At 38.4% G+C, this 18,615-nt stretch overlaps 1 protein-coding gene across 4 annotated transcripts; it reads left to right on the plus strand.

Moving 5' to 3' along the window:
• Positions 1–364: 364 nt before the first annotated feature.
• On the plus strand, positions 365–14,169 carry LOC113283281 (histone-lysine N-methyltransferase ASHH2-like). 4 transcript variants are annotated; one of them, XM_026532488.1, is made up of 19 exons: positions 365–421; positions 522–595; positions 710–3,329; positions 3,435–3,657; positions 3,991–4,157; positions 4,253–4,332; positions 4,702–4,833; positions 4,913–5,029; positions 6,295–6,387; positions 6,717–6,794; positions 7,956–8,012; positions 8,100–8,871; positions 8,951–9,006; positions 9,237–9,316; positions 9,415–9,497; positions 9,591–9,670; positions 11,289–11,368; positions 12,268–12,313; positions 12,608–14,169. In XM_026532488.1, exons 3-19 carry the CDS (start codon positions 803–805, stop codon positions 13,850–13,852), a joined length of 5,916 nt encoding a protein of 1,971 aa, XP_026388273.1. In that variant the 5' UTR covers positions 365–421; positions 522–595; positions 710–802; the 3' UTR covers positions 13,853–14,169. The 4 variants fall into 4 exon arrangements, with proteins under 4 accessions (XP_026388273.1, XP_026388271.1, XP_026388274.1 ...); XM_026532486.1 differs by having other exon boundaries at positions 369–421; positions 522–3,329; XM_026532489.1 differs by lacking the exon at positions 365–421 and having other exon boundaries at positions 432–595.
• The last annotated feature ends 4,446 nt before the right edge of the window (positions 14,170–18,615 follow it).

Below are 18,615 nucleotides of genomic sequence, written 5' to 3' on the forward strand. Positions count from 1 at the left end.
TCCTTGACAATTTGTACCGTGGAAATTCACCTTGGGCCGTAGGTCCCGACTAAACCTTTTAATTTAAGATAATTATATTAACACACGTAGAAGTTGTAGGTCCAACTAATTCAAAATGCTGGGTAACTACAAAATGGTTGAGCGTCATCCGTAGGCCGAATACTTTGTTTTACACAAACACGAAAACTCTTCCTGTGTCTTGACAAACAACCCTCTAATAGTGGGATATGGGGGCAGGCACCATACGGGCTCGGGCTAAATTAGGCCAGTTTCGACAGGCTCCAAGCCCGAAACTAATGTTTAGCCAGGCCAGGCTATGCTAAGGCCTGCTCTTATTTGACCCCTCTAAGTCAGACACCGATTTTCTTCGCCCTTTCTCTCTCTGCGCTTGTTTTCTCTCCTGTTCCTCTCTCTCGCATGTGTATGTATTTGGATTATCCCTTCAATCATCATATTCGTTTCTAATCCTTTTCCTCAAATTAGGGTTTCGATTATTCATTCCATATTTGTCTTTTTTGCAGAGACGGTGAAGAAGAGGGGTGATTTTAGGGTTCGTAATCATCAACCAATTTCCACAGATAGTCAACACAAAACGGTATGGATATGATTTCCAGTTTTATCTCTCTCATCCCCCTCTCTTATAATTGAAAGGGGTCGGTTGATAATTGGAATTCAGTTAATAATAATGTTCAAATTATCTGTTACACAGTGTGATTATAGTTAGTTCGTTTCATGGAGGTGCAAATTTGGGTTAATTGTTAAAAAACCTAAGAGGATTAGAAGGTCTGTCTGTAAATTTGAAATGGGTTGTAATGGTCCTCGTGATATGGATGATGAGCCTTTGTCTGGGTTGTCATCGGTTTCCAATTGTTTGTTTGGAGTGGAAACAACAGCGCCAGAGGAAGTTGGAAATGTTAGTAAGGGGTGTGAAAGTGATATTGTTGAACATCTTTCTGAACGGGTTACGGAATCATTAGATTTAGATTATGATGATACTGGAGATGGAGATGGAGATGACATGGGTTTTGGAGAGGGAATGTGTTCTGAAGAAGCTTGTCTCATATCTAATTCATTTCTAGATATAGAGGATCGACCTGCCGTGTTCCTTTCTCCTGGATGTAGTAATGCAGTTACCAATGTGAACTCCTCCGTTGTTCAAGATGTTGTGTCGGTTAGTAGGGATGGGCAAGAAAATCGGTCCTGGAACAATGATCTCTCTTTATCAGTGAAAATATTACAGGATGAAGCTTGTGTAAGTGAGCTTTGTCCTGAGGAAAGTTCTCAGGTGGGTCAGTTATGTTGTTTGGTGGGCACTCAGGAATTGTTAATGGGAAGGAAAGTGTTTCAACATGAGGGTGGCATAATTAGCACGGCACAAGACAAAGAAATGTGCTTTCTGAAGTCACCCTTGAACACTTCACCGAGTAAATGCACCCAGCGATGTGAACAGGAGGATCCTAAGATGTTTGTACCTTCAGGTGAGTCGGAAGAGAAGCATTATATTTTGCCTGGGTCCTCAATCGCGCTAACAACCCAAGTATCACATACAGAAGAAGGCAACTTTAACACAAGTGAAAGTCCACAGAGTAATCGCACCCAGCAAAATGAGTACAAGGATGATGAGATTTTTGTACCTTCAGATGAAGCGGATAAAGTTTGCAAGGAGAATGTGGAAGAAAGACATAATGCTTTACCTGCTGAGAGCAATGGGATGACCCATTTACCGGATACACAGGAGAATAACTCTTGTAATTTAATTGAAGGGCCTCCCAACTTGGCCTCTGAGTGTGCCATTGAAGATTCGGCATCTTTACTGTTATCTCAGCACTTGGGTGTCGTGAGTATTAGCTCATTTAATTGTTCGGTGACACAAAATCATCAGGAAATAGATAGTTTGGCTGATGCTTCGGCTTGTAGTTTAATTGACTCTACTGTGCAGACATTCAATGAAATAAAAGATACTGTTGAAGCAGATTTTGCTTCCACATCCACATTTACAGACATTGTACATTTATCTCCGCAAATAAGGACGCAGCAAAGTAAATCCAGTGACATGATTCCAAGAAGAAAAACTGCACGGTTAAGAACACTTGTCAATAGCATTGTTCCAGCTAAACCCATTGCTATTTCCTCGGAGATCTCCAGAGGGAAAAGAAGTTGTCCGTCTAAACAGGCACGCTCCTCAATTTGGGGAACACTGGGAAATATTATGGATGTCTTTACGGAACATGATGGTCTTGTTAAGCATGAGCCTGAACCTGAGCCGCAGTTCAATCAAATGGAGAAACAAAGGTCCAATAAAAGAAATAATGGACAAGTAGGTAAAAGGCGAAAGAGCTCTCGAGCTGGTGGGAATTCTCGCACTCCAAGGAAAGCAAAATCCTGTGTTACAACTGGTCGTATTCGTTTGAAGGTTAAAATTGAGGAGGAAGATCGAGGTCAAACAAGTCCTAATGTTGTGCCCCCTGATGTTATTGAATCTTTGGAGTCTGTGCCAATTGTTGCTGGTGAGATTTCCTCCAAACCAGTATTTTCTGGAGAAATTTCAGAATTGGTGAATGATGTCGAATGCAAGATGGCAGAAATTGTTCATGACACTGGTGCTGACCTGGAAAATTTAGTCACTTTTCAAGGTTCGTCGGTTCAGGAATTTCTTCACCATGGGGATAAGTATACTGCAGACCTGGAAAACTCTGTCACTTTTCGAGGTGCTTCTGTAGAGAGCACTGGGGCACATGATATTTCCGTTGGAAGCACATTGAGTAATTGTTCTTGGGTTTCCTCACAAAATAAGATGGAGACCTTGGTAGAGGCTGTTGATTGTAGGTACACAGATCCCGGAACATCACCTGATTCAGAAGTGATTAACTTAGTCCAGGAGGATACTGCTGGTACAAGAGAAAGCATGCTTCATGACTCTGTTTGCATTGAGGCATGTCCCGGGGGATCATCTATTGTCTCAGGACCTGATGAACTTGGAGAAAGGTTTAAAGTGGAAACTATTCTTCAGAGCTTTGAAACATCTGGGGGGTTGTTTCCGACTAGTAAACCTGCTGGTTTGAAGCTTCCAAAATGTCCTAAATCCATTTCTGGACTTAGCAAGCGCAGATCACGTGCCCCTGATTCAGCAAGGCGAGCGGTTGGAAGCACTCCTCCAAAGCAGAAAGGAGATTCCCGGAAGTCTGTTAACAAGGGGAAAAGCAAGAAGGAGGGTACTTTGTCCCTGGCTATGTCTAAAGGAGAAATTCAACTAGAAACTGATGAAGGTGCTGATATCTTTCCAAAGATGGGAAATCATTCAGAATTGCAAGGCTTACCTGAATTGAACAGTTAGTTTCTGCTTAACCTGTAGCTTTTGTTTTCAAATGGTTAATTCATATGTACTATTTCATACCTTTGCAGTCAGTAACCAAACCTCACACATGGTTTTGCAGGTAGTAATATTATGGGGGCCCCATCTGATGCTCAAGCTCAAGAAAAACCTAAAATTGACAACAAAATTGCACCTGAAGACTTTTCTGAGTCATCGGTGTCAAATGCTTTTGACCAGCAGTTATTACCTTCTAGAAATGCATGGGTTCTTTGCGACGATTGTCATAAGTGGCGTTGTATACCAGCTGTACTTGCCGATTCCATAGAGGAAACAAACTGCCAATGGTAGGCATGCCATGGCACTGTGTCATTTTCTAAAATGTGTTATCTCTTGATGAGTAGTATGCACACAAATTATGTTTATCTTGTTTAAGTTTGTTAGACTATTATGTAATAGGACCAAGATAGACAAATGTAACTAGACAATAATAAAACAGATGCTTGCGTATTTATTGTAGTTTAGAATTATATGCATTTTAGGATATTGGAAATCACATTAGAAGCTTAATAATCATTTGTAGTTGGTCCTACAATCTTTACTGCCTGTAAGATAGGTGTGATCCCCGAGAATCTGTACAGTTTGATAGTTCTGATTCTTAACTTTCCTTTCAAATTAAGGACGTGCAAGGAGAACATGGACAAGGCATTTGCAGACTGTTCAATTCCTCAAGAGAAGACAAATGCAGAAATAAATGCGGAGCTGGACATATCAGATGCATCTTGTGAGGAAGATGTTTGTAATGCACAATCAACTCGTAAGGGAGTTGAAGCCAAGAAGATATCAGGTATACATGTCTACTTAAGATTTTGAGGAATCTATTGGGTGACTGTGGATCTGTATGGTCTTTGATCTTGACAGACTTCTCTGCTGCTATTCTAGATTCCAAACCAGCTTCCTGGACGCTTATTAAGACCAACTCTTTCTTACATCGTAAACGTAAAACCCAAGTCATTGATGAGGTTTGAACTACTGATTTCTTATGTATTATTTTTAGATTTCTTTCGTTAATGTAATTTACAATCTATCTCCAATGCTTATCTAGTCTACACTATAACAACTAAATGTGTCTTGGATAGCTTCGTAATTTTATAGAACTTTATGTACTTTTTATTTTGTCATCCCATTATAAATAGTAGTATTAGCCTCTATTTGGAGATCTCACATCTGACTATCTAGACTTTAGAATGTCAAGGAAGAGTACTGTACCTGTTAAAATGACAGAGTTTGCCCATGCTTTTATCCAGAAGTGTTGGTTGAACTCTAACTAGCTGTTGAGTTTCAGTCTTTCAGCTGCTATACCTAATACTGGATCTATTAATTTCCAACAGATAATGGTGTGTCACTGCAAGCCACCTCAAGATGGCCAGCTTGGTTGCGGAGATGAGTGCCTGAATCGGCTGCTTAATATTGAATGTGTTCATGGGACCTGCCCTTGTGGCGATCTTTGTTCAAATCAGCAAGTAAGTTCAGCAGTTGCTACTTATTCTCATGTATATCTGTAGTAAATACAGCATCTTATATACATATGCTTGTCTGCAGTTCCAGAAACGCAAATATGCAAAATTTCAGTGGTTTCGTTGTGGAAAAAAGGGATTTGGGCTGCAGTTGCAGCAAAATGTACCTGAAGGGGCATTTCTTATTGAATATGTTGGAGAGGTAAACTGCAATACACTCTTTTGTTTTTCTCATTCCAAAAGGAGGCATACGTTACAGAGTCTTGATAATCCTTAAGAGCAGATTAAGAGACTGCTCCTTGGTGAGCTTAACTATTAACGGAAAGAAATCTCCCAGAAATCATTGTAGAGGAGGAATTGCACTCTATTTGGGCTGTGTTTTGCTTCTAAACTGAGCTAATTTTCACATCCATTACCTATTGATCAAGCTGGATGGTATATGCTAAATTACTCACTAAAACTGCTTCAAGAAATAGAAATGTATTTTTGATACTTTATTAGATATACGAGGAGATGCACCAACTAGTCATTTGTCTGCTAAGGCAGTTACCTGTATGGTATATATTGGTTGCATTTAAAATAGTGTCCCTCTACATCTTGCTGATTATTGTAGTGGCATTGCTGTTTTTACTGGCTTTGTGTTTGCCTTTTGGGCTTATGTAAGACGGAGTTTGTCTGCATAAAATTCGTTGCCGAAAGTTTTTAACTGAGACCAATTCAATGATCTCTTTTAAGCAATCTCTTATGAAAATATCATATCATATAAAATATATAGCACCAGAAAATGTTGGTGTAACATGCATCTTAAGTTGGATGGATTAGAAAACTTTGAAATTTCATGGCTATTAGATAGGAAGCATTAGAGCGATTTAATATCTGCAAGGATGGTACTGACTACTGTGTATGGTGTATATTGTATCCTTACTAACTCAACTCTTCCACCATAGAGAGATGAATAACTCTTGGTAATGGAGTCCTCCCAATGGTACATGGAGCACTGGTCCCACCTCTGTTGTGGTATCTGAACGGATACAGGGAACACGTCTGACATCTCACAACTTCTCCCTGTATGCTGTACATTATTAAGTGGTAGATCCTTGTCTGTTGTTTTTGTTCGGTATTATTTTGGAGCCTTTTGGCGGAAACACTACACATAGTAGATCCAAACAACATATGCAAAATGAAAACCCGTGTACCTATTTTCTGATGGAAGGAACATTCGATTTCAGTCGGAGCAATCTAATTCGTCTATAACAGCCATTAAGAATATAATAAATGAACACTTATTTGGTTAGGCTTTCGGATGTTTATATGTTATTCTAAAATAGGCAAATAACTTTGTTAAATATTATCTGGGGAGATCCAACACCTGAAAGCTGATCTGGTTCATAGATCCAGGGATCATCATACAAATCTATATTTTGAACTTCAGTAAAGTTGATTGCCAGGGTCATGTTTGTCATGCAGGTGCTTGACGTGCATAGCTACGAAGTGCGACAGAAAGAGTATGCCTCTCGAGGTCAAAAGCATTTCTACTTCATGACATTGAATGGCAGTGAGGTTAGCATTCTGCACATTTAAATTATGTCTGCTCCATTATAAGTATGCTGGACTGTTTTGTTACTCATTTGGTGGCACATCAAATGAGCTTCTTTATCTTATTATGACAAGTTTTTCTGGGTTTATTTCTTGTGCATTGTTCACATATCTATTTGCTAGTCGTATAATTCAGTTACCCATGCACACAAAGGTAGCATTGCGATGCGCATTTCTATAATTTCATAGGCCATATGGTCGTGGTTGTTGTTGTTGCTGCATTGACCCACATTTCATACATCATCTGTTTGATTCTGTCTAATCCATGAACTTGTTGGTCTCATCATTTTCAGGTAATAGATGCATGTGGAAAAGGAAATTTGGGCCGTTTCATCAACCACAGTTGTGATCCTAATTGCCGTACGGAAAAGGTGAATCTGCTAGTTGACTTGTCGTAGCAATATGATCTAATGGTGTAGAATAGGCTGATTGCTTCTGGTTTTTTTCAAAAATATCCCCAATTTGATTTTAACTTTAGTTTTAGTTTGATGGTGTTGTTTAGGATGCTCCATGTTTGACAGGCGTGGTACAAAATTTTGAATGGTTGAAATGCTTTAGGTCTTGTAGTTATCAATATTGTTTATCAGTTGTGTTTGGATCTGTTTACTAGGAGGAAAAAATTGGAGGGAGTTCTCAATTGAGCTGGTTTTATCAACCCAAGCCCATTTGCTTGTTTCTCGTTCCATACAAGGAACCACATTGAAAGCAAAGGAAAAGAAATAAAAAAACAGTAACATCAGTTATTGCCTGATAATCTGAAGATCCTTTCTGCTAGCTTGTAACTGATCACATGAACATCTGGATCAGTGCATCATGAATTATGATCTTATATAGTTTATATGAAGTGCTCAGTTCTGAAGGATTAGTTCGTGTTTCTTTTAATTGGACTAGGTCATGCTGGTGTTTTAGATGTGGTACAAACTAACAAAAAAGAGACTGAATCGAAAAAAAATAGCAATATTAGACAAACGAGTTTGAGTGAATGAGTGGCAGAAGAATAGCAAATTAGGTTAAATTGATATCCACCTCCTGTCCACTGTTACATATCTGGGTAGAGCTATTACGGATGATTAGATATGTTTGGATACAACTCAGAAGTAATCAAAAGCAAAACACGCTGTACCCTGTATGGGTGCAGTTTTCGAACGACTTCTCTCTTCTTACCGTATGTTGTTTATTTATCAATTTTTCTTTCCTTCGTTCTACGTTCCTTCTTTCCATCTTTTTGTCTGTCTGTCTGTCTGTCCTTCATTTTTGGTTTATTTTATCTTTGATGCCGTAGAATAATTGGGGTGTATGAAAATTATAGTAAAATTTCTGCTTAGTTGCCATTACAATCTCACGAACTTATTGACTTATGAGGTGCCTGTGTATATAGACATATGAACTTCTTAACTTGTCAGAATTGCATGTATGACCAAAATAGGTTGCTATTCAAATAGGATTGTTCCCGAGTTTTAGTGCAAGTCTTTTGTTCTTGTTTCTGTCGATGGTGGCCGAGTTCTAATTCTTTTAATATCTTGTTGAAATAGTGGATGGTGAATGGAGAAGTTTGTGTTGGACTCTTCGCTCTAAGGGATCTCAAGAAGGTATCCTAGTTATTTCTCATTGATTCATCAAGTATTTTGCTTCTGGATTAGCATCTAATTGACAGTTGCTAATTTTGTTGGTACCAGGGTGAGGAGGTAACCTTTGATTACAACTATGTTCGTGTGTTTGGAGCTGCTGCCAAAAGATGTAAATGTGGTTCTTCGGTGTGCCGAGGCTATATTGGCGGTGATCCATCGAATACAGAAGTTGTCGTCCAAGGTGATTCAGATGAAGAATATCCTGAGCCGTCGATGATAACTGAAGATAGTTATTATGTGGACTTTGTGGATGAAAATTCTGATTCTAGCTTGGCTGATGGAGCTATAGTAGAACACGGAGAGTGTACCGTGAATGCTTCTGATACAGTGTGTACATCCTCTATTAAACAGGCGGAACAGTCTCCGGAGAAGGGAAGCGTTTCTGTATCTTCTTTCGAACCATTGGTGTCTATAACTGCTGAAGGTACTGCCAGAGAATTTCCACCTCATGGTCCAGGGGTATTATTACAAACACAGGACACTATGTTCAAGTCCTCGTTAGGTTTTCCATCATCACAAACACAGGATGCTACAAGCAGTGCGCCTATTACTCAACCGTTGGAAACCTCTGTAACCACAAAGCTTATTAGCAAATCCCTATCAGATTCTGATCCAGCTAACAAAAAGCAAATTTCTGAGCGTCTTGAAGAGAAGTCAAATATTTCAAAACCACAGCCGGTCGTGAAATCATCTCGTCCATCAGTTTCAGTCAAAAAGGTTAAGTCCAATTCTTCTGCTGTAACCAGCAGCAAAGCTCGGTTCGTGGCCAATAAACCCAAGAAGTTGTTAGAAGCTACTTCTAGTAATCGCCTAGAAGGAGGTGATCAGTTTTCTTTTATTGCCAAATGTCTTATATGTCAACCTTTTTCACAGATCTCACTAGCTACCTGATGTTGCAGTTGAAGATAAACTCAATGAGTTGCTAGATTCTGATGGGGGTATTAGCAAACGAAAAGTAAGCTGTGTATTTTTTATGTTGGATACAACTTTATTCTAGTGTGTTTCTCGCCTGTTGAGCATATATACGTAATAATTATACCAAGCAAATATCCTTAAAATCAAAATGTAAAAGACTTTAATGCAAGAAGGAACTAGAATAAATATCCAAGCAAATATCCTTAAGTCAATCTGCTTCCACCTATGTCTCTGATGTGTTTTTTACGTGGTTGTCCTTATTACTTACAGGATGCAACTAAAGGATACTTGAAGCTTTTGCTTGTCACTGCAGCTTCTGGAGACAATGTTAATGGAGAGGCAGTTCAAAGGTATTTAGATGTTGCTACCTGATTATTGCGGGTCTCAGTTTCAACTATGTTATTGGTTTTGGGCTGGGTTAACGGTTGCTATTTTATCCCCTTTGTAGCACAAGAGATCTGTCGATAATTCTTGACGCTCTCTTGAAAACAAAGTCAAGGATGGTTTTGGCTGATATAATTAGCAAAAACGGTACTGCTTCCTCCCCCTTCTAGGATGCTATTTTTGGGATTTGTTCTATGAAGTGATGCAGCATCATTATTATAATTCTTTTTCACCCTGCAGGACTGCAGATGCTGCACAACGTGATGAAGCATAACAGAAGAAACTTCAATAAAACTCCCATTATCCGGAAGCTTCTTAAGGTTAGTTTACAGTGAACTTCTCTGGTTATTGTGGCTCACAGGGTTCTAAAAAACGCAAACACACCTACCCACCTTGGGCTTAGTGGCTCCCATCCATTGCTCGCTAGTGATGATACAGGCTGGGGATTAACTTCATGCTTGTGGTGTGATGTGTTTCAAATCATTAGATGAACCTGCAAAAGCTTCATTTCTTTGACAGGAACATTGATTTGTCTTGTACTAATATATCAGATTAGGAAATTTCAGTCACTAGGTGTTAATACAGAATTTCAGTCACTAGGTGTTAAGTAACAAATTATTCAGTAGGACGTAATATAAAGTTCTCTAACCTGTTGGTTATACATGCGAGTACGGCACCACATCATTACCGTTCATAAGCCCAGAAAAAAGAGAGCATGACATTTAAGTACATTTCATTTTTTTATTTTTCCCTCTGAGCCAGCAGGCCAATTCTCGTGTATTTTGCACACTCCATATGACTTACACATTCATAATATTACTGATATTAATACAAACATGCATATGTGAGGAAAGAAAATGCTGAATATGGTGAGGAAGATGGGAGAGACAAATAGCAAAAAGCGGACACTTAAAATTTTCTTTTGGTAGCAGGCGAGCTGCTTTTATTGCATAGTAAATGTGGTGAATACCCTTTTATGCCACATATGACTAAAGATGTCAGTTTTTCAAAGTCTGCATTGCCATAAGTCCAGATACCACCTTTATATAGGGTTCCTTGATTAATCAAAATAAAGAGATGAAGACGTTTGCCTCCCTAAATCTAATCTCGTGGCCCAACTAAACCATAACCCTAACCTTCTAGGTCTGGATCCAAGAAAAATGTTTATCAGGCATTAAAAGTTTTAAAGCAACACGATCGGGCTTGTGAATCTACCAGATTGTGTATAACTATCGGATATATCTTTTACACTGTTAACACCTTCAACCGGCTTGCTCCCTTGGCGCACTAGCCAGGATAGGATTTTTCATTTTTTACTCCGATCACTGCAGTTCAGTTACAGAATTGTGAATGATAATCGAAGTCTAAGGTGTTTTATTTTCGAGGAAAAGGCATATACCCTCCATTAGTGCATGATATATGCATTTCACATAAACTGATAGTAGCTGAAGTCCAGAGTGAAAGATTCACCCATGTGTTTGATTATATAATTGGGTATATATGTTTCTAAAAGGGTTAAATCGGGATAGGATGGTAAGATGTGTGGGTGGAATGAGATACTGACTTCTGAAATGAGTCATACCAAAGATCATTCCTAGTTGCTAGGTGCATATCATCAGTCCTATGTGAGACTTGCAGGGATCATGGGATGTGAGTAGATTAAACGTTGGCATGTTCGTCACTTCGTCTTGAAGATGTAGCGTCTGTATCTTAGAAAATGGGGTCCCTTTTTTGAGATGCCATAGATAGAATCCTACTAAAATGTTAATATAAATTATTTTGCTTCTCTACTGCATGTGGTCGTTTTAAATATTCTAACTGTGTCTAAGATGTACATTTATGATGAATTTTTGTGGGGACCTTGTTTGTATTATTGATGTCCTTGAGTTACAACTTATATGTGCCTGTGATTTCTTAGCTTACCTGTCTAATGTGCAGGCCTTAGAGTATCTAGCTGTGAAGAAGATCCTTACCATAGAACAGATTAATAGAGTTCCTCCTCGTGCTGAAATTGAAAGGTTAAAATACTGTTTCTTTTGCTCTTGTTTTGTTTCTGGTGGCAATACTCTTTTCTATTCTTGAAGGTTTATCATTATCGGCAGCAGATATGAAATATGAGGATGGAGGCGTTACTGTTGCGTAACAGGATGATATTCACATGCTTATTACGTTGTCTACTCAGAAATTGAGATTACAAAGTCCTCGTTACTTTAAAATGAATTGCTAATGTTTTTCTTAAGGGTTGTTTAGTACATTCTTAGTTTACTGGTAGAGTGAATAAAATCATGATTAGCGAGTATTATCTACTTGTGCTTCTCTCTCTGTGCTTTTATCGTGGAAGAATGACCCGACTTTGCAGATAGATCTTGTAAGACCATTCATTGCTTCTGGCGCAATGGATCTACAGATCAGTGTGCTCACTTGGTTTTCCGTTATATCTTGTAGTGTATTTAATATTTATGGTTTTGCTTTTTACCGATGCTGATTTTAATTAGTGAACCTCATCTCAAGAATGGTTTTCAGTATGGTACTGTCAGCAGTTAGAGAGGTGTCCACTGTTATCACTTGCCATTAGGCCCATTAGTAAGATTAAATTCAGATGTTTTGAAATTTGAAAATGTTGACTTGTAAATCTCCGTGTTTGAGATTCAAGGCGTTTCTGTCACTAATGAACAGCAGCCTTGCATGATTTCTGGAACATGTTTTCATCTGATTGACATACATAGTAAATATGTCTGTTCCATCGACGTGTTCTTTTTTTGTTAATTTGGCATTTGATGTCCTATATTACATTGCCTCCTACTGTAGCCAGGTTGATTACTTGGTGTTATCCCAGAGATATGCAAGTTACATTTGGAAGTTAGAGAAGCTCCATGATACTTTAAGAAGATTGATTTATATTTTCTTCAATGTGCAGCTTTAGGGAGTCTATATTGGAGTTGACAAGACACAGCGACGTACAGGTACTTATTTATTCTCTATAGTTTGTTTACTTTTGTTGGTTAATTGAGAACTGTTTCACTTTTCTCAAGTCTTTTGTTTGTGTACTTAATGTCTTAACTTGATTTTGAGATTTTACTGAACTGGTGTTTCTGTTCTGCCCTGTGCTTTATACGTACTTACCTGTGGTATCTGGCAGTTGCTGTCGAATTTCATAGGTTACTCGTTTGATAGTTATTTTTAGCGTCAAGAACCCAACTCTTGATATTTCAGTATGATAGTACGAGCTTTACCCAGTTTGTTGTGCATCCATACAGGTCCATCAAATTGCGAGGAACTTCAGAGATACGTGGATTCCTCGTCCAACATGTACTCCTCGCCCAAACAGAAGATATGGTTACCCAAACAGGGAAAATGGCAATTTAGAATTACACAATGGTTCAAGCTTCAATCGAACATCGGTATCCCGTAAACGATGGCATGATAATGATGGTGTAAAACCCATGGAAGACATAAACTCCCACTTGCATATTGGGAGTTCTGATCCTGCAACAGATGGCTGCAGAAATAATGGAGCAAATATACGCAAGCGTAAAAGCCGGTGGGATCAACCAGAGGTGAATGCCAAAGTTCCAGAACGAACAGAGGTGGATGAGAACCTGAAAGGGAAACAAAAGATGGAATTAAATGCGCACCACACTGATATGGAGCTTGCTGGAGAGAGAAATATTCCTAATGGCTGCTATCAATCTAATCTTTCTCAAGGTGACTTGGTGCAGGAAATCCATGATGACGCGCCTCCTGGTTTTCCAGCTCCCTTTAGCAGCAGCCCTACACTTGTATCAAATACTTCTTCTTCAACAGCCTCTCCGAGTAGTTTCCTCCGAGAAACTAACACAGATTGTGGTTATTGTGAACTGGTTACTGGGTGCATACAGAGTCGGTATATGTCACACTTGACCGTGTCATACGGGATCCCTCTATCATTTGTGGAGCAGTTGGGTACAACTGAGGCAGGGGTTTTGGATAGTTGGGTAACTGCACCATCCATACCCTTCCATCCATTTCCGCCATTACCTCGATTTCCTCGTGAAGAAAGCAATTCTCTTACTTCACCATCATCAACTATGAAACATAATGGAGGAGGATGCAAGGAAGAAGTGCTGCGTGAAGGCAATTGGCATCAAGAAGATATAAATATGACAAGCACGTCTGGAAGGGCAAGGCCTCCAGAGGGATCAGCTACCTGGGGAAGGGGTAACAACTGTAAACGGATGGTTGATGAGCCAATGAGGTATTCGTCTGCAGGCAGTGGGAATTTGGGACAGAGGTATTTTAGGCAACGAAAATGGAACAGTAATCGCAGAAATGGTCCACCATGGAGTGCCAGGAGGAATAACGGGATGGGTTGGAAAGAAAGCAGCAATAACAGTCCAAGAAATGGGGTACAGAATTTAGACTTAGGCAATGTAGAAAATTTGCACGGTGATAGGGGTGAGAGTGAAAATAAAAATAACGCTTCTACAGTGTTTCAAGAACGTCCGCAATACGGGTATGAATGATTACAGGGTTGAGGTTCTCCCTTTCTAATCTTTAATATGTGTTGTCAATTCTTTTTATTTTTTTCCCCCATCTTTTCTTCTTTTTATTTCTCTAAAGTTCAAAAACTACTGGCTGAAACTAAGAGTATGATTCTATTGAATGTACCCTTGGCTAATCAGTCCAGTAATTCACTCCTTCAAAAGGTGTTTCATCCCATGTTGTACTTTTCCTTCTCCTTTTCTTTTAGGAGAAGTAAAGATAACTGAGCTTTGTGGAAATAAATCGTCATATTGTTGAATACAAAATCGTTATATTGTTGAATAGAACTAGTTTTTCACAGGTGCATGTTTCTTGTTTACAAAATATGGGATTCAGGTGTTAAAATTAATTTCATCAAAAGCTAATAAAAATTTCAGTAAGTTTTTCTTTTTGATCAGAAAATTTCAGTAAGTTTGTGTCCCAAAACATTGAATAAACTCGGGTGCAAGAGCATAGCTCAATGGTATCGCATCAACTCCAATAAGGAGGAAGTCAGGGGTTCGACCCCCACCGTAGTAGATGTTTGTATTTAATTATTGTATAGGTATATAGAGAGATTTGGCGGGTTGGGTCTAGCAGTGGGGCTAGTCCAGCTGGCTGGATTTGGGTAGGGCCTGGGTCCGGCTTTAGCCTATCAAAAAAAAAAAAGTTGAATAAACTCAATTAAAAAAGAACCCTGATTTTGGGCATACCAAAATCTTTCTAGGCATACAAAACAATAGTCCCATCTTGGGTGACCTTATAAGGGGTACCCTATGGGTAGTTCAATTACCTATATACCCTTAATACAAAAATCTAAAATCAGTATTCTAAAAAATCAAAATCAGTTTCCCTTACCATCTCTTCTTTCTCCTCCTCCTCTAGCCGAACTCTTCCCCCTCCTGCGAAAAAAAAAAAATTCATCATCGTGATTAATTGTCGATTCGTAAAAATTTGATCGTCGATTAAACTCAACCACATAATGACTCGTACAAAGAAAAGCAGGGACTAGGCAAACCAAATCTTCTTTTAATCCATCAATTGAAGAAGAAGAACCAATTGAAGATGAAGGTGTAGAAACTGAAAATCAACCACCAATTGAACCAGAAATTGAACCAACTGCATCTCCAACTCCGGAAATGAGGATAAGAAAGCAAGTTTTACAAACCCAATCTCCTATTTGCTGTTTTTCATCGATTAAATGACGGTTACAGTGTTGGGTTCGGCTCAAAATTGAGTTGCGTTTTTAGCCGAACTGTTCTTTACAAAAGCTTCCTGTAAGTGTATATGAACAGTTCGGCATGAAATTTCATGAAATTTCAAGCCGAACCTAGTCATAGATAGAGATGCATAGGGGTTCGGCGTATTCGATAATCATAATATGTGCCCAACCTAGCACATTAACAAGGTTCGGCTATTACGATATTCTCAATATGTGCCGAACCAATAACAATATTTTAACCCAAAAAATAACAAATTGATGTCCGGCTCATACGATTTTCGAAATATAAGCCGAACCGGTAATTATTTTTTTTCCGAGCTATTCAGGATGTTGTTCGGCTTACTATGAAACTTTCATATAAGCCGAACTAGTGTCTAGCAAACAGTTCGGCACATGCAGTAAACAGATTCAGTAAGCCGAACCGTTCATCAATTGGTAGATTCGGCTCATAGATGTGAGCCGAACCTCAACCTGTTTCGCCGAACCATGATTCAAAAAACCTAACTTTTGATAATTGAGAGCTATAGAAGTGAGATTAAGTATAGGATATAAGTATACCTGTGTATTAGAAGCATTGGGTTCCTCATCAATGTCTTCATCATCAGGATTTGGCTCATAAAAATCATCATCTTGAGTTTGTGTTTGAGTTTGAGTTTGAGTGGGTGTAAAATCATTCTCATAATCTAAGAAATCAGCCATTTCTGGATCATTGTTGTAGTTGATATGTATTTTCCTAGGTTTTTTAGATGAATGATGACTCTCCTCATCCTCCATTGAATCAAGAATTAGAATTTTCTCACTTTCTCCTTCTCTTTCTCTCCTTCTTAACCAAACCAAAACTTTGATTTTTTTTTCCTCAAATTTTTCATCTAAACAACTCTTATAATTCTGAAAATTATTTTAATCACTAAACAAAATATTTAATCACTAATCAAGATTATTAACACTAATACGTAAAAGACAGATTTGCCATTAAATTTTTTTTGGGTTAAGGGGTTATCTGATTTTGTTATTTCACAACCTTTTTTTGTCTTCATTCAGTATGCCTTGGAAGATTTTGGTATGTCCAAAATTATAGTTCTTAAAAAAGCCATAACAATTAAAAAAAGAGAACTGAAAAGTTATGGGCCTGCAGTGCAACATTTTCAAAGCTACACTAGAAATAAAACCCATAACTAAATCAGCTATTGCCTATTGGAACAACCTTCGGCAATCAATTCTTGGAAAACCGTCATAATTCCGGCATTATTTTATATTCATATTCTACGCCGGCGGCAATCAATTCTTGATTTTTTTTTTCCATCAAATAAAGTTTGGCTCATAGCTCATGTAGAGCTACTGGGGCAATCAATTCTTGGCAAACCGTCATATTTCCGCATTGTTTTATATTCCTATTCTCCGCCGGTAGTATGATGATTCAGTTGAAATAATGTACATAATGCTGGTGTTGTTTTTTTGGTCAAATGTAATGCCGACAGTGATACCGGTATTGTCGTGGGGTAACTAACCACGCCGGAAATATGTCAAATACAGGTATACTGCAACTAACCCAAACTGAAATCTCAAACAACACCGACTCCGAAATTTTCCCATAATGATGGTCTTAACTTGCATATTAATCGCGAAACTAAAGCAACTCTAAAATATTAAATGCTCAAAATGAAAGCTTCTAAGCTAATTGCAACAAACATCATTTCTTGGAACAAGATACATTAAACAAAGCAGCTTTCAAATGCCTAAAAGGCTCTCCTCTCCATTTGGTATATGCTGCATGCGCTGTAAACCTGTTCCCTCTGTATTTTACGAGAAACTCGTTGTAATTATGACATAATTTTCTGAGGGCAGTGGTTCGATCCGCCACAAACTCACACCCATAATCTATTTTGTGTTTCTTTTACTTACCGTCTATAAACCTGGGCATGTAAGGACCACTAATAAAAGGATTCCAAAAAAGACTTAAAAGACTGTGTTTTTCCGGGAGATCCGACACATGTAGAAATTTTTAATCCATTTGGTTTCCTCCACAACATCCGATTCTATTTTCTCTTGTCTTACACGTTTATATATTTCTTTAGGTTCTTTGTGATATTTTCCTGTCTCGTCTTCTTCTCTATTCCTTTTGAATATCTCTTCTTCCATTACGGCAATTGACTTGGTGGTTTCTTTCTTCCTTGTAAGTTTTTCTTGTATAAGGGCAATTGAGTTGGTGGTGGATTAGGATGAATTTCTTATTGGCATCGATGGTTTGTTCATTTTAAGTTTTTCTTCTTCCATAGCAATAATGAACACGGCAGTCGGTGATGGATTTTCCTTTGGAGAATAGGGGAGTGGAGCTTACAATTTTTTTTTTTTTTAGATAACAACTAGAATGGGTATCTCTCTTAATATAGATAGATAAGGACCCAACGACTCGTTTTCAAAATTAATATAACGGCATTGTTGCTGCACTAGCGGCAAGGATAACATGACCGTTATATGTCACCATACTATAGCCGGCATCGATATCAAATTTACTTACAACGCCGGCAAAGGTACCGATGTTGATTGTTATTCGACATTTATGCCAGGACCTGATTCATTTTATACAGAAATCCCTCACTTTTTCATTAATGCCGACATTGTAATAAGTATATCGAGCATGCCGGAAAATCTGAGCCGCCGTTGATCAATATTTGATATCTGGGACAAGATTTATTTTATACAAAAAACCATTACAATTTTCACGTTTGACGGCATAGTTTTTGAGAAAGCGGGGGTATAACAACCACATCCAATAATTCGTTCGGCAATCTGTTTGGACAAACTCCAATATAATTCCGAGAGCACCAATCAAGAGATTTATCTCTATCTCTCAATACAATCATCAAACCAAACAAATAGAAATCCGTGAGCCTGTTTGATAAGAAAAATAACTTGGACGGTACCAAAGACCAATGCCCAAGTGTCAATCAAGTTATATCCAACGAACAAGGTCGGATTTACCAACTGATTTAACTACGCACAACCTGTCATATTTCAATTATATAAACAAATATAATGCGGAAAAGAAATAACATAGACACCAAAAATTTTGTTAACGAGGAAGCCGCAAATGCAGAAAAACCCCGGGACCTAGTCCAGATTGAACACCACACTGTATTAAGCCGCTATAGACACTAGCATACTACAAGTTAACTTCGGACTGGAATGTAGTAGAGCCTTAACCAAGTCTCACACCGATTAAGGTACAGTCACGTTCCTTATTCCTCTAGAACCATGCCGGATTCTCACACTTGATTTCGTTAGCTGATCTCACCCACAACTAAGAGTTTCTATGACCCAAAGTCGAAGACTTATAAAAAAATCCGTCTTTTGATAAATCAAGGTTAACATGAACCAATCGATAATCTGATCTTATACTCCTGAAGAGCAACCCAAAAATATCAATCATCTCATAATAACCCAACTGATTAACAGAAAAAGTTATTGCGGAATCACAAGAGTCTAAGACGAAGAACTATTGTGATTACTTTTTATATCTTACCTATCGGAGATAAATCTCGA

Source organism: Papaver somniferum, chromosome 5, assembly GCF_003573695.1.
Source record: "Papaver somniferum cultivar HN1 chromosome 5, ASM357369v1, whole genome shotgun sequence".
NCBI lineage: Eukaryota > Viridiplantae > Streptophyta > Magnoliopsida > Ranunculales > Papaveraceae > Papaver > Papaver somniferum.

Bases quoted from the DNA above. Each gene is read 5' to 3' on its own strand.
- LOC113283281 (XM_026532488.1), top strand. From the start codon at position 803: ATGGGTTGTAATGGTCCTCGTGATATGGATGATGAGCCTTTGTCTGGG. The intron at 9,317-9,414 runs GTATTTAGATGT...TCCCCTTTGTAG, and splicing joins AATGGAGAGGCAGTTCAAAG to CACAAGAGATCTGTCGATAA. The intron at 9,498-9,590 runs GTACTGCTTCCT...TTCACCCTGCAG, and splicing joins TGATATAATTAGCAAAAACG to GACTGCAGATGCTGCACAAC.